This window comes from Pseudopodoces humilis, chromosome 10, assembly GCF_049639895.1.
Source record: "Pseudopodoces humilis isolate 2021_Gansu_Grassland_sample_001 chromosome 10, ASM4963989v1, whole genome shotgun sequence".
In the NCBI taxonomy this organism is placed as follows: Eukaryota; Metazoa; Chordata; class Aves; order Passeriformes; family Paridae; genus Pseudopodoces; species Pseudopodoces humilis.
The window spans coordinates 22,956,872-22,969,712 of NC_142209.1; the positions used below are offsets into that span (position 1 = coordinate 22,956,872).

Here is a 12,841-nt window from a genome sequence, read left to right on the forward strand (position 1 = left end):
CTTGGGTCTATGGGAATGGTGCTTTGAATTTTTATTTTCATGATACTTCCTGCTTCACTTAGTATGCAGAGCAGTGCTGCCCACTTAAATAACGATGATCAATGTTTTGTTCTGTCCTCATTGTTCAAAATGTGGCCCTTAGGCTTTATTTATTGCATGCTGCTTAAAATTTGCTTTTGAAGACAGAATGATTAATTTCCCTTGTGGGCTTGCTGTGATGCTCACCACTTCCATTTCTAAGCACCTTGTAAATTCTAATTACTGTATTTTCACAGTGCCCCTTCAAGGTATCACATGGGGGACAGAGGCACCAGCCTTGAGTACAGGACCCCCAGCCCCCAGCATCTGCTGTTGTTATATGCCCAGTCTGATCTTCAAGATTACTTTGCATTTTATATATAATTATAGCAGGTTACGTAATTCAAGACTAAATTGCAGTGGTACATGGACGGGGACAAATTAAGGTTGTATTTACAATCCACATTTTTACTTTCCTTGACTTGAGTACCTTAGTATTCTCTTAAAGTGCATTTTTTATGTGCAGCTCCAGTAGGATCTGGCTCTTCTTTTACGGGCAGTTTTGACTTAAAGATGGACAGTTCTTGCTGGTTGTAAAAATGCAGAACTTTCTATAAACCTGTTTTCCTCTGTGAATGATCCCATTGAAATGGCGTGCAGAAGTGCACCACAGCTTCAGGATTCATGGAACTGCCACTGCGCAATGTGATTTCATTAGCGAGCTTTTCTACAGAATAGAAGCTGCTAATTTTCTGTGTTCAGAATAACACCATTTCTGTAAATAAAAATTCAAGCCCTGGGGTTTCTTCTTAGGAAAATTTACTCTTGGACTTCATGTAAACATGACTTTGATTTAATGTATTTTGCCTGTAGGGGAATAGACTGTTAGGAATTCCCTGTGGTTCTAATCTGTTTTAATTTAAACTGTAGCTGGGAGCACTGCAGATTTCTCTGATCCACGAGCTCGCAGTAATAGCAATGAAGGCCCAGACTTTACCACTCCAAAAGCCATCAGCGATTTGGCAGTGCGGCGGGCACGACACAGGTTGCTCTCTGGGGAATCAGGGGAGAAACGTACCTCAAGACCTGTCAATAAAGTGATTAAATCAGCATCTGCTACTGCCTTGTCTCTCCTGATTCCCTCAGGTAAGAAATGCCTTGAGTGAGGCATTGTCAGAATCTGCAAGCACTAAACAAAAGGTCTGCAGACAGATCCGCCCCCCTCGCTCTCCTGGAATAATGCCTTGGCTGGCAGGAGGGGAGAGAACTTTTACAGTCGGTTTAATATTTCCTGCTCGCAGGTTGATGAGCACTGCTGTGCCACAGACACGAGCGTTGTGCCTGTGGTCTGACTGCAGCTTCTGCAAATGGCAGCTGGGCCCTGTTCTTCCCCTGCTTTTGTTTAATTTGACTCCTAGCTGGTCTGTAGACAATGGTGCAGCAAGGAGATCTAGAGACACAGAATGATTTTAACCATCAAGGTTTTTTGAGGTCATATGTTAAATACAGTGCTGTTTGGGAATGGAATGTGTCTGGTGCATTTATGCACTGATAAGTTTCAGAAACTCCAGATAACTTGGTTGAGATTGAGATGAGAACTGAACAGTGTTTGTAACTCACTAAGTCAATGCTGAACTTGACTTGTTCAGCTTGTTGTTGTTGGCCCAGCTCTGTCTACAAGCAAAACCAGACCTTTACAATTCCCAGTGACAGGTGATAACTCCTAGAGAGCAGCTCAGCCATACTGAGCTGTGACAGACTGGTTCACTAGAAGGACTTTCTCCCCACAGGGATTTTGTCCCTTTCCAGGGGATAAGACCATGCTGTATTTCCAGGGCTGTACCTATTCCTGCCTGGATGGGAGCAGGGAATGCAGCTGGGCCATGAGCAATGCCTACCTGTTCCTCCCAGCAGTGAGCTGGAGGCAGGAATGCACATGCTCTTGGCAGCCTCATGGTGATGCACGTCACATTTCTTGTGCTTTGGGTGTCAGTTGATTTTTGAACTACTGACTCCCTCATGAAAACCTCTAAAATGTGTATTTAATCACCCAGCAAAGGTTTCTCCAGAGCTGCTCTCATATGCGAGGTAAATACGTGCTGGGCGATTGGGCAGGTGTTTCTTAATGAATTAGAGATTACCTTCTACAGCTGCATTTAATATTCCTGCTCTTGGGTTTATTAATTACTGATGTTGACCAGCTTCATTTTAAAATGAGAGTTCTGTATTTGTTTTGTACTTTAAAAAGTGGTTGTTGTTCCACCAGCAAGCAGTCAGGTAGTTTATCTGACAGCCCATCCCATGGCTGTTCATTTGGGAAACTCACTCAAAAGTACACCTGTGATGTTGCTTTGCAGCAGCAAAGTCCCTGCAGTAGGTATTATTTTAGGGTTAAATATTTTTTCCCCTGTGAATTTAAAACACTAACAAAACGGCCTAGATGTAGTTGTTGGCTGATCACCTACTCATTCCTTTTGTGTTAATACTAACTGTTTTGGATTTATCTCAGCACCAATGTGTAACTTGCACCAAGATCTAGAGGCATCTGATCTTTTGGAGGAGAATAATGCATAATAACCTGGAAATGGGGTGTTGCAGGATTGTGCCTAGAGTAAATGCTCATGATGGGTTGTAAATCCTGGAAAGAGAAGTAGAAAATACTATGACCCAACCATAATTCTGTATGAGCAGTGCAATAAATGTACACCTCCAAATGAGCCTTTTTGGAAACCCTGCTATTTGTATTGCAAAGCATGAATTAGTTGAAGCTGCAGACAGACCCAGCTCTGGTGAAAGCCACCACTTTAAGACCATTGGAAGATACGGTTTCATAGCTGTTCTCTAACAAGAATTTTCTCTTTCGGAGGCCTGTTTTCCTAATTTTTGCCCACCTTTGTGTCATCACTGTAGATCACCACACGTGTTCTCCATTGGCCAGTCCAATGTCACCTCATTCTCTCTCCTCCAACCCATCTTCGAGGGACTCCTCACCCAGCCGTGACTTTTCTCCTGCTATTGCAAACCTGAAACCACCAATCATCATCCATCGGGCTGGAAAGAAATACGGTTTCACTCTGCGCGCCATTCGCGTCTATATGGGTGACAGTGATATCTACACTGTGCATCACATGGTCTGGGTAGGTCTCTGCTTTTCTCAAAAGAGGACCCTCGGGGCCACAAATGCATCTAGCCAGGGGCGTGGGGTTTAGCTTTGGAAATTGTGTTTTGCCACCTTGTTTTCTCTCTTCTTAATCACACCCAAAGTTACCTTTTTGGGGTGGGGGGAGCCCTTTGTAACTAACTAACTAACTAACTAACTAGATAAATAACAGCACTTTGGGTTTCCCGGTAGTTTTCAAGCCCATCACAGAACCACAGCAACCTTTCTTTCCTTCTTTTTACCCTGGTTACATGAATCCACCTTCTTTCTCCTGCAGCACATCCTTTAAAGCATATTTCTGTGTACATACCCTCTTTCTCCTTATTGGGGTTGTTGCATGAGGGCCCATTATAGCTAATTTATTCAGACTTGTGTTAGTGATTATAACCTGCTTCTGATCAGTTCAGTCTGCTGGGATTTTCCAAGCAGTCGCTTGGAATTGATTACAAGCCTTAAAGCATCACTGCTGCTATGCTGATTGCCATGGGATTTAGCTCTTGGCTTAGTTGTTGTGAGCTGTGCTAAAAGGTCTGGTTTCCATGTCTGTATTGCTTCCTTCCCACTACTGCTGGTACTTGATCTCTGTGTTCCTTTTGTGTTAGTGTAGATGACTTCTAGGAATGATCCATTCCCTGAAGCAGTGTTGTTAGGATTGTGTAGATAGGGAGAATGCAGTCAGGGTAAAGGTGGTTAATTCTTTTCCTTGCACTTCTGTGTTCATTGGATAATACAGACTTCACACACTTGGGTCCTTATTTAATACTCATTCTGAGAGAAATAAACTGAGTTTTTGCCTTGCCTCTCTCTTGCTTTTCTTGAACAATGCTGAGTTTACCAGGATACTTGTTTGGAATCTTTCCTAGCTAGTGGGAAAGATGTGCATTCCCCTGCACATCTATCCCCTCATGGTGAAGGAGGCTTACATTCCTGACCAAGGACAAGGGAAAGGCAGTGTATTCACAGGGGAAAAGTCTGGTGCTGGATAGGTTAATAAAGGATGGAAAGTGGAAAAAGAAGCGCTGTTTGAGATGAGATGGAATACAGGCACCTGAAACACATGGCAGAGTCTACCTTAAAAGTCTGTTGGCCACCTTGTGTTCCAGCATGTACATGGAAGGATGCTGGATTTGGGATGGCAAAGAAATCGAAAAAGACTGAATGTTTGTCTGGAAATGAAGAGCATCTGGGTAACATTCCTGAGTGCTGTAAAATTTTTGGAAGTGTGTTAAGCCTTTTGCTTTGGGAAGAGCTGGTCTCTTGATCAGCTTAACTATCCTGGCTGCCTTGGATGCCCAGGATGCTGGAGAGGAGTGGAAGAGCGCAGGGTTTGTGCTTGGCTGTGCCAGGGATGGTTTCTTTCAGCAGCAGCTGATGTTGGCTGTGGCAGGAAGTGACACGGATGGGCTTTGAGTCCCATCTGGCTAGAGCTCTTGCACGTTGCCCTTCTCAAAGCAGTCACCCCTTGTTGTTGGCAGCACGTGGAGGAAGGGGGTCCGGCAAACGAAGCAGGTCTGCGGGAAGGGGATCTGATCACCCACGTCAACGGGGAGCCGGTCCACGGGCTGGTGCACACCGAAGTGGTGGAGCTGATTCTGAAGGTAGGGGCGCAGTGCCGTTACATTTTGGAAAACGTGAGCATAAAATGTTGGCATTGTCTGAAATACAAGTGTGCACACAGCATCTGGTGGTACTTAAGAGCAGCTTTGTGCTGGTTGGTGTTGAAGTTATCCAGTTAAATGGATGATTGTGTTTGATACCTCTCTGAGCAGAATACATTTACAGAAAAAAACCCCTAAAGTTCTGGACTGTTCCAAGAGACAGAAGTCTTTGGGATTGCAAAAAGAGGAGCAGTCAGGATTATTATTTTTTTAACATGAGTTAGACAAGCCATGCTCTGTGTTGCAGATTCATCATGATAGATGCCTGATATTCTCACATCTGCCATCAGTCAGAGCACTGGGAATAGGATTGGTGACAGAATATCACTTTGTTCAAGTTTCCAAGTATTACAAGTATTAAATTGAGTCATTTGGGATCTCAATGGGAGAGGTCAGATGCTGTGTTCTGCCTGCTCTGGGAAGCTTTACCTACCATCTGGGGTCTGAGCTAATCATTTGTGAAAGCCTGACTAACGAGAGCTCTCTCTTGGCAATTCCTTAATAAATGATAGGTGGAAATGCTGAGGGGAAAAATGGAGTTTGACAAAGGATTACAAAATGGCAGGCAGCAATAAACTAGCAGCCTACCTGTTTTACCTGCAGATCTGCTTCAAATAACCATGTTGTAAGCAATGTTTCTTTGTTTTGTGTCTGACAGAGTGGAAATAAAGTGTCCATCTCCACCACACCATTTGAGAACACATCCATCAAAGTTGGTCCAGCTCGAAAAGCCAGCTACAAATCCAAGATGGCTCGTAGGAACAAGAAGAGTAAAACAAAGGATGGTCAGGAAAGGTTTGTTTTGATGTTTCTCTGTTAAAATGAAAGGGTAACCAAGATAAAGTAAGAGATCTTCAGAGAGATTTTCTCAAATCCATTTGCAGATAATGTATATCAGCAGATTTTTCCTTTAGTTCTTCTTTTCTTGTTTTTGGGTTTTTTTTGTCTCTTACTGTGACACAAAATTGACTGAAATCTGCTTGTAAAGCTAAATAAATCATTTGGGCTTGTAAACACCTTTTGCATGCTCTTCCCCAGTAAGAAGAAGAGTTCTCTGTTGAGGAAGATCACTAAACAAGCATCGCTGCTTCACACCAGCCGGAGTTTATCATCCCTGAACCGGTCTCTGTCATCTGGAGAAAGTGTGCCTGGCTCTCCAACTCACAACCTGTCTCCTCGGTCACCAACCCAGAGCTACAGATCCACTCCAGAGTCAATACACTCAGGTAAAAAAAAAAAAAAAGACATGAAACAAAACAAAACTAAGCAAAAAAATCCAGTCAAACAAGAAAAGAAAATATTGGAGGAGACTTTTGCTGATTGATTAATTTTGGAAATAAAATGCACAGCTGCAGGTAGTAGGTCTCTTTGTGAAGCAAATGACAGTGGTGATGTCAATTACCTTAAGGATGGATGTGTTCTTTTTCATTGATTCATTTAAAGATGAAAATCCATACATCCTTTTGAGAATGTACTACAGCATCCTTCCACTTTGATGAAAATGTGTGTTGTAAGTTGCAATCTTTTCATAGCAGTTTGACACATTTTCTGTGTTCAGAGAAAAGAAATCAAAACAGTGTGGCAAAGTCATATTTGAAAATTGAATCAGCTGCTGCAATAAAGAGATTTGCATCCAGAGAATAGCAATGAAACACGTGGTTTGTCTGATCAAAGGGGTTTTTTTTCCAGAAAAGTGTTCTCATAGCTGAGTGTTTCTTACTGTGCTCTGGTGTTGGGTGCTAATGATGTGAATTTCCATCAGAAGCCTGGCAATGTTGCCTTCAATATTACTGCTGTGCTTTGGAGTAACATGGCATTGTGTCTTGACTTATTTTCAATAACTTGTTTTAATGGCCAAATACGTATTAATCTTCTTTTTTTTTTTTTCTTTCTTTCCTCCTCCTTTTAAGTTGGTGGCAATTCTTCCCAGAGCAGCTCTCCCAGTTCCAGTGTTCCCAATTCTCCAGCCAGCTCTGGACACATCAGACCCAGCTCTCTGCATGGCCTGGCACCAAAGCTCCAGAGGCAGTACAGATCTCCAAGGCGTAAATCCGCAGGAAACATCCCTCTGTCCCCCCTGGCTCACACTCCATCACCAACCCCACAGTCCACGTCACCACAGCGCTCCCCATCTCCTTTGCCAGGACACTCAGTTGGCAGCTCCAGTATTATCCAGTCTTTCCCAGTAAAACTACACTCCTCTCCACCACTGGTGAGACAAATTTCTCGCCCCAAAAGTGCCGAGCCCCCTCGGTCTCCTTTGCTGAAGAGAGTGCAGTCAGCCGAGAAACTGGCTGCCTCTCTGTCCTCCTCTGAGAAGAAGCTGGGTTCCTCACGGAAGCATAGCTTGGATATCTCTCACTCTGAGTTCAAGAAGGAGATGCTGCAGCGGGATCCCAGCCTCCAGAGCTTGCAGGAATCTGCCAACGAAACGACAGGCGGCAAACTTGGGCTGGCAGAAAAAGGGATGCTGCAGAAGCCGGGCTCACGGAAGCTGGGTGCCATTCGGCAGGACAGGGTGGAGAGGAGGGAGTCTCTGCAAAAGCAGGAGGCCATCAGGGAAGTAGATTCTTCTGAAGATGAAACAGATGATGGTTCAGAAGATAGTCAGGATGGGAGAAGGCTGGACAAGCCCCGTGGCAGTGGAGACCGAGTCTCAGATTCTTTTAATGAGGATAATAAGTTTTCATCTAAATTGGAAAGCAAGGATAGTATTGAAGATGATGCCTTTCTACCTGAAGATCCAAAAGGTACAGAAGATTTGCAGAAGGGAAATACTCAACAAGTAAAGCCTGTTTCAGAGCCGCTGCAAATCAGTGTGCACCCCTCCCCACCAGAGCTCCCCTCAAGAACTTCTCCAGAAAAACTAGCTAATTCAGAAAAGCCATTCCTAAAATCAGAAACGACTGCAAAGGAGCCTAAATTGCCAGAAAACAAAACTTTGGAATGTTTTGGTTCAAAAGACAGGTCTTCTGAAGCAATCAAAGATCTCGGGAGAACTCCAGGTACTCAAAAACCAGTAGATGGCACAGAACATATGCAGTGCCCGTCAATCAAACTCCTGGAACTTGAAGAAGGTGATTCCTCTGGGACCTCCTGTGGTAAACTTGACTTGAAAGAGCCTGTGCTAACAGAAAGCAGTCAGAAAAAACAGGATTCCAAACCTCTGCTGGCACTTTCCTCATGGTGCACAGCAAACACGAGCACTCCTGTCACGGTGAGCCCCCCAGACCGCGGTGAGAAGGGTTGCAAGGAGACGCCTCAGCCTGTGGAACAGCACAGCTCCTCATTTCTGTCTCCTGGGAGCACCAGTGAAACGTCCCAAAGAAGTCCTAGCCCCGACAAGCAGCAGCCCAGCTCATCCCAGGCAGAGGGTGCTTTAACCTCCAGCAAAACCAGCCCAGCAGGACCTGTGTCCTCCCCACTCCTCGTCCCCAGTGCCATCGAGCGCGTGCTCTCCGTGTCCCAGTTAATGCCCCTGGCCCAGAGTGTGCTGGGCCCTTTGAAGCTCACTATGTCTGGGTCTGGGGAGGTGGAAACGAGAAAGGATTTGGGTGCCTCCTGTAAAGAGGAGAGAGATTTGAAACAAAAAAGGCAGGACATTTCACAAGTAGGAGAGTGTCAAGAGAAAGCCAAACCCTCTAGCACAGACAGTATGACCACGAGGATTGGGTCCTGTGCAGAGTCCTTGCACCCAGCAAAGCCCTGGGAGACACCATGTCCCGTGGGGGCCAAAAAGGAGGCAACGTGTCCTGTGCTGGTCAAAAAGGAGGCACCTTTTTGCAGTGCTAAATCATCTGAGGCGTTGGCAGGTAGCTGCAAAATCACTCCGTCAAAAGAGCTGTCTCATGCTCTTGGACAAGCAGCTCTGAGAGCCTCTCCTCTGCCAGATGGCAGCACAAGGCCCTGTAAAGAAGGAACTCTGGCACAAGCAAAAAGCAAAGAGGTTGGAAATCAGTTAAAAATACAAGACTTTCCCCTGTCACATGATGATGCTGTGAAGAAAACATAGCAGCATCGCTGGTACTCATGGACTGGAGCATTCTACATTCAAAATAGAGACTGCATGTTTGAATTTTGTAATATACACTAATATAAAATAGAACTTGTGTACATCTATTTTTGGGAGGGTTTTTTTCATACTGTTTTTTGTGTTTTTTCATCCTTGCTATTCTATTTTTGTACACAGTAGTGCTTGCTGTTTGAGGTCTCTTTAGAACAGGGTATCTTTAAAGCAGGGCTTAAGAAACACTTTGGTTTGTTTTGTTTTTTTTCCCTTCCACACCTTTTATTTTGCCCGAGCTTAGGGCCTGATGTGCTCTTCCCTCTAATTCTGCATTTATTTGAGATCCCAAAAATTCTGTGTGCAAAAAAGGCAGCTTGTTTTTAAATTTCTGCTTTTCAGCAGTCTCTTTGAAATTCCATTGAAATTCACAAATGTCAAGTTTTTGCTCCAGTTTTACAATCTGATGTCCCTTGACAAGAATAAGAACCTGCCCTCTTGTCTGCAAGTTATTCTGAAACGACAGACCCTCTTTGGTGCAAGTAAAACCTCTTTGTCACCATGTGTCTTCACAGTCCTGTGTCCTTGGAGGATGTAGAGACAAAGGACTGGGCTGGAGAGACTGGACAGACAGAGATCCCTGTCTGCTCTTTAAAATAAGGAAGAGTATTTTTCAATGGAATTATCAGAAAGAGAACTCTCCAATCCATAAGCTGTCTTTTTTGGGGATTGTTTTTACTTATCTGTATGGGACACATGGCAACATTTCCCTCTGTTTTTAAAATTTTAGTGATGTTTTATTTTCCTTTCGCTGGCTTCAATTCATAACTTGCCCTGCCTCAGAGTAAGTGACCCCAGGAAAGGGGTGCCTGTAGGTTGGTTTTAAAGTAGAAAAAATTGTAGTTGCGTATTCTCCGGTGTGTCTGGCAAAATTATCTCAATGAAGAACGACCTTTGGAGACTTTTCTTTCTCTTGGTGAGTCTAAATAGGTAGGGATTTTAAGGTGTCCCTTAACATTTCTGAATTGGGGCTTGGGAAACTTGCTGAGTTTTCTGAATTAGCCCATTTTAAAAACAAACCTATGAAGAGTTCAGACTCCTTGAGTTCTGTGGCCAGGCTGCAAACAGACTTCAAAACACATGTGATATTTTCAGATTTCAGCTTTGATAGCTAGATCATTTCAACTGCTGAAGTCACTTTGCATTAAAAACTTACTCCTTGCTCCTAGGTTTAGACATCGCTTTGCTTTAAGTGTGACTGGCTCTGGGTGCCAGTGCTCCTTGCTGAGCATTAGACCAATAATAATGCACCAATAAATGTGTCGAGTGGTGATACCTGTAGCACTGTAAGCCATTTCTTCATCCAATTAAAGGTTCCTCTCAGTGAACACTCCCATCATTTGTCCCAGATTGTGCTCAGCTTGTATCCTCATCTTGTCTGAGTGGATCTCCCTGCGGATCACCCGTGAGGGATAGTGCCCTGCTCACTGGCTTACTCTGTTACAAGCAGAATGGCTGTGCAACAGTATTCCAGGCTAAAACCCACCTCTGTTGGTCTGATTTCCTTACACTGCTGCTTCCTTCACTGTCTTGGCTTTCTCTGAACTTGAAGTTTTGATTCGCTTGCCCTACATGCAGATATGTTTATTATATAGGAATATATTTTCTCCATCTCTTTCAAACTGATTTCAGTACAACCCACAACTCGCAAAAATCTCTGGAATCTCACCCTGTTTCTTTCAGTGTAGCAGTTGCTTCCCCTCATTATACACTTGATTTTGGCTGCTTGGGTTTCATTTCTGGACCAAGTTTTGGTTTGGTTTGAGCTTTTTTTTTTTTTTGCTTTTTTTTTTTTTTTAAACATGTTTAAATGAGTGTTTACTCCGTGTATCAGTGTGAACATGTATGGTGTTGCTACTACACTAACCAAAGCCTCAGTGCTCCCGGGTAACACCTTAATAAACCTAGCTGTGGTGGTATTGAGAGCAGAGCCTGCTGTGCTGTCTCTCCACTCTTTTTCCTGGAATTCATAGGCTGCTCTTATGCACTTGGTTTGCAATTACAAACCACAGTATTTCCACTGCCTTGTCCGGGTCCTGGGTGTCTCCAGCCTCTCCCAAGTGCTCTTGGTGGTGAGCATCATTCAGTGCTGATTTAGAGCAATGGCAAGTAAGGAACAGACTTGGCAGGATTTGGTACTTATCTGGCTGGTTTTCTCCATGATGGGTTGATCTACTAAAAAAATCGTTGAGAAACAGCACAGGATATTATGGCATGGACAGGAATAGTGAAAAATGGATTTGGCATCCTGAGTCTGTGGTAATTACAAAGACAAGCCTCCTTAACAAGCTGATCTCCTGAGAGCAGCTGACCTTGGTGAGATGGAAGTGTCTGTGTAAATGAAGGAGTTGTGTGAGGACGTGGTCCAAGCTGGCTGTTCCCTGGGTGGCAGGTCCCCCTTTTCCTTCTGTGTTTAAAAAACCTGAGGGTAAAACGGACTGCTGCTCCTGGGAGGTGAGCACGGGGTGTGAGCCAGGCTGGGTAACCTGGTTCATCCCCCCTGGCAGGGCTGGGACCCTGTGCCGGTACCAGCTGTAAGCTGCTGACTCCCTGACTTTGCAGCCGCTGCTTCCCATGCTGAATTGCAGAATTATCCTTTCCTAGGCACAAAAGGAGGAGTGAAAACCCTTGCTATGTCACAGCTTTTGCTGCTTTTGCATGTGTTGGCCAAAGAAAAGGTGAGGTATGTGTTTCGTTGCCTCTTTTGTAGCTACGGTACAGAGAGTGGTCAGTGCAATTAAAAATCCCTGGTTTTTTGGAAGCCGAAGCCAAACAGCATTGCCAGGAAAGCATTCTAGTGAAGCCCTGTATTCCCTGCTCTTGGTCAGTCCTGCAGTTTCCCTTGGTGTGCCAGGTGCCCCATCACCCCTGTTTCCACCTTCTGTCAAATTTACACGGCGCACTTTAGCAGAAGGTTTGGGCGAAAAGACTTTTCCTATTAAGTTTTGATAATAAGCCAGGTAGATACACCAAGACTTATTCCTTGCTCTGCTACAAATTCCTTAAACACCTTCTCAAATAAAAGCTTGCAAAACATGTTGGGAAGGAACAGGATGTTGGAAAAGCTGTGTGAGGGGCAAGAGCGTACTGCCAGTGCCGCCTGGGAGCCGCGGTGCCCAAGGGAAGCCGTGTCCAGCGCGGCCCTTGGTCTCTGTGGGTAATCCCCAGCCAGGCAGGCAGAAGGTGGAAGTCACGAGCGTGAGGTGTGTGTTTGGTGAATGAGCCGTGCATGTCACCATCCAAATATGCTGCTTTCCTGCTTTGTTCCCCTCTTCCCTTCTGTCAGCTTGGATGTGTCTCCTGCTCCTCATCCGTCTTGGGATGGCAGCGGCTAAGCTGGTTCTGCCTCCGCAGCTCCTCTCTGCTCCCGCATCCAGCTGGCGCATCCCTGCCCCGTGCCTCAGTGTTATTTTTCCCTTTGTCTCTTACTGTTGCAAACTAAGAGAAATGGATGATATTTATTGTAAATATTAGACTTTAGTGTTGTACTGGCCACTCCTGGGTCTGAATGTTGGAGGCCTTTGGCTTCTGCTGTACTAAAGAGCGCTTGTGGGGGAAGGGGTAGGAGTGACCAGTGGGTTTGTTTGCCACACTTGCATTAAGGTGTGATTTGGAGTATTTTTTTTTTTCTTTTGTTTTTCTTTTCTTCCGAAGAGGGGAGGATAAAGTCTTTCTCTGGTTTTCTCTTACTGGATGTGAAGGATAATTCTGTACTTCTAGTAGAAGATTTGACAGAAGTGTGTGTTTACGTTGTGTTTGATTACCATATCCAGGTGGCTGTGAGAGCACCTCCTGCGCTGGGCTCTGCCAAGCCGTGTCACTCAGCACTTAGCTAGATAAGAGAAAGTGTGGAATTTCTGTGTTTTTAGAAACTTGAACAATTGCCACATAATAGCGGTGCAATAATTTTTATTCATGTTGTACCTGCATGTCGATGTTCAA

At 44.6% G+C, this 12,841-nt stretch overlaps 1 protein-coding gene across 5 annotated transcripts in view; it reads left to right on the top strand.

The window, feature by feature from the left end:
* Positions 1-12,841, top strand: part of MAST2 (microtubule associated serine/threonine kinase 2) — a 188,240-nt gene extending 175,399 nt beyond the window's left edge. For all 5 annotated transcript variants that reach the window (XM_088060081.1, XM_014250772.2, XM_088060079.1 and 2 more), the window contains 6 exons: positions 949-1,164; positions 2,929-3,155; positions 4,654-4,776; positions 5,495-5,631; positions 5,875-6,062; positions 6,747-12,841. In XM_088060081.1, coding sequence (XP_087916207.1) covers positions 949-1,164; positions 2,929-3,155; positions 4,654-4,776; positions 5,495-5,631; positions 5,875-6,062; positions 6,747-8,848 — 2,993 coding nt within the window. In that variant the 3' untranslated portion in view covers positions 8,849-12,841. The remainder of the gene's footprint in view (positions 1-948; positions 1,165-2,928; positions 3,156-4,653; positions 4,777-5,494; positions 5,632-5,874; positions 6,063-6,746) is intronic.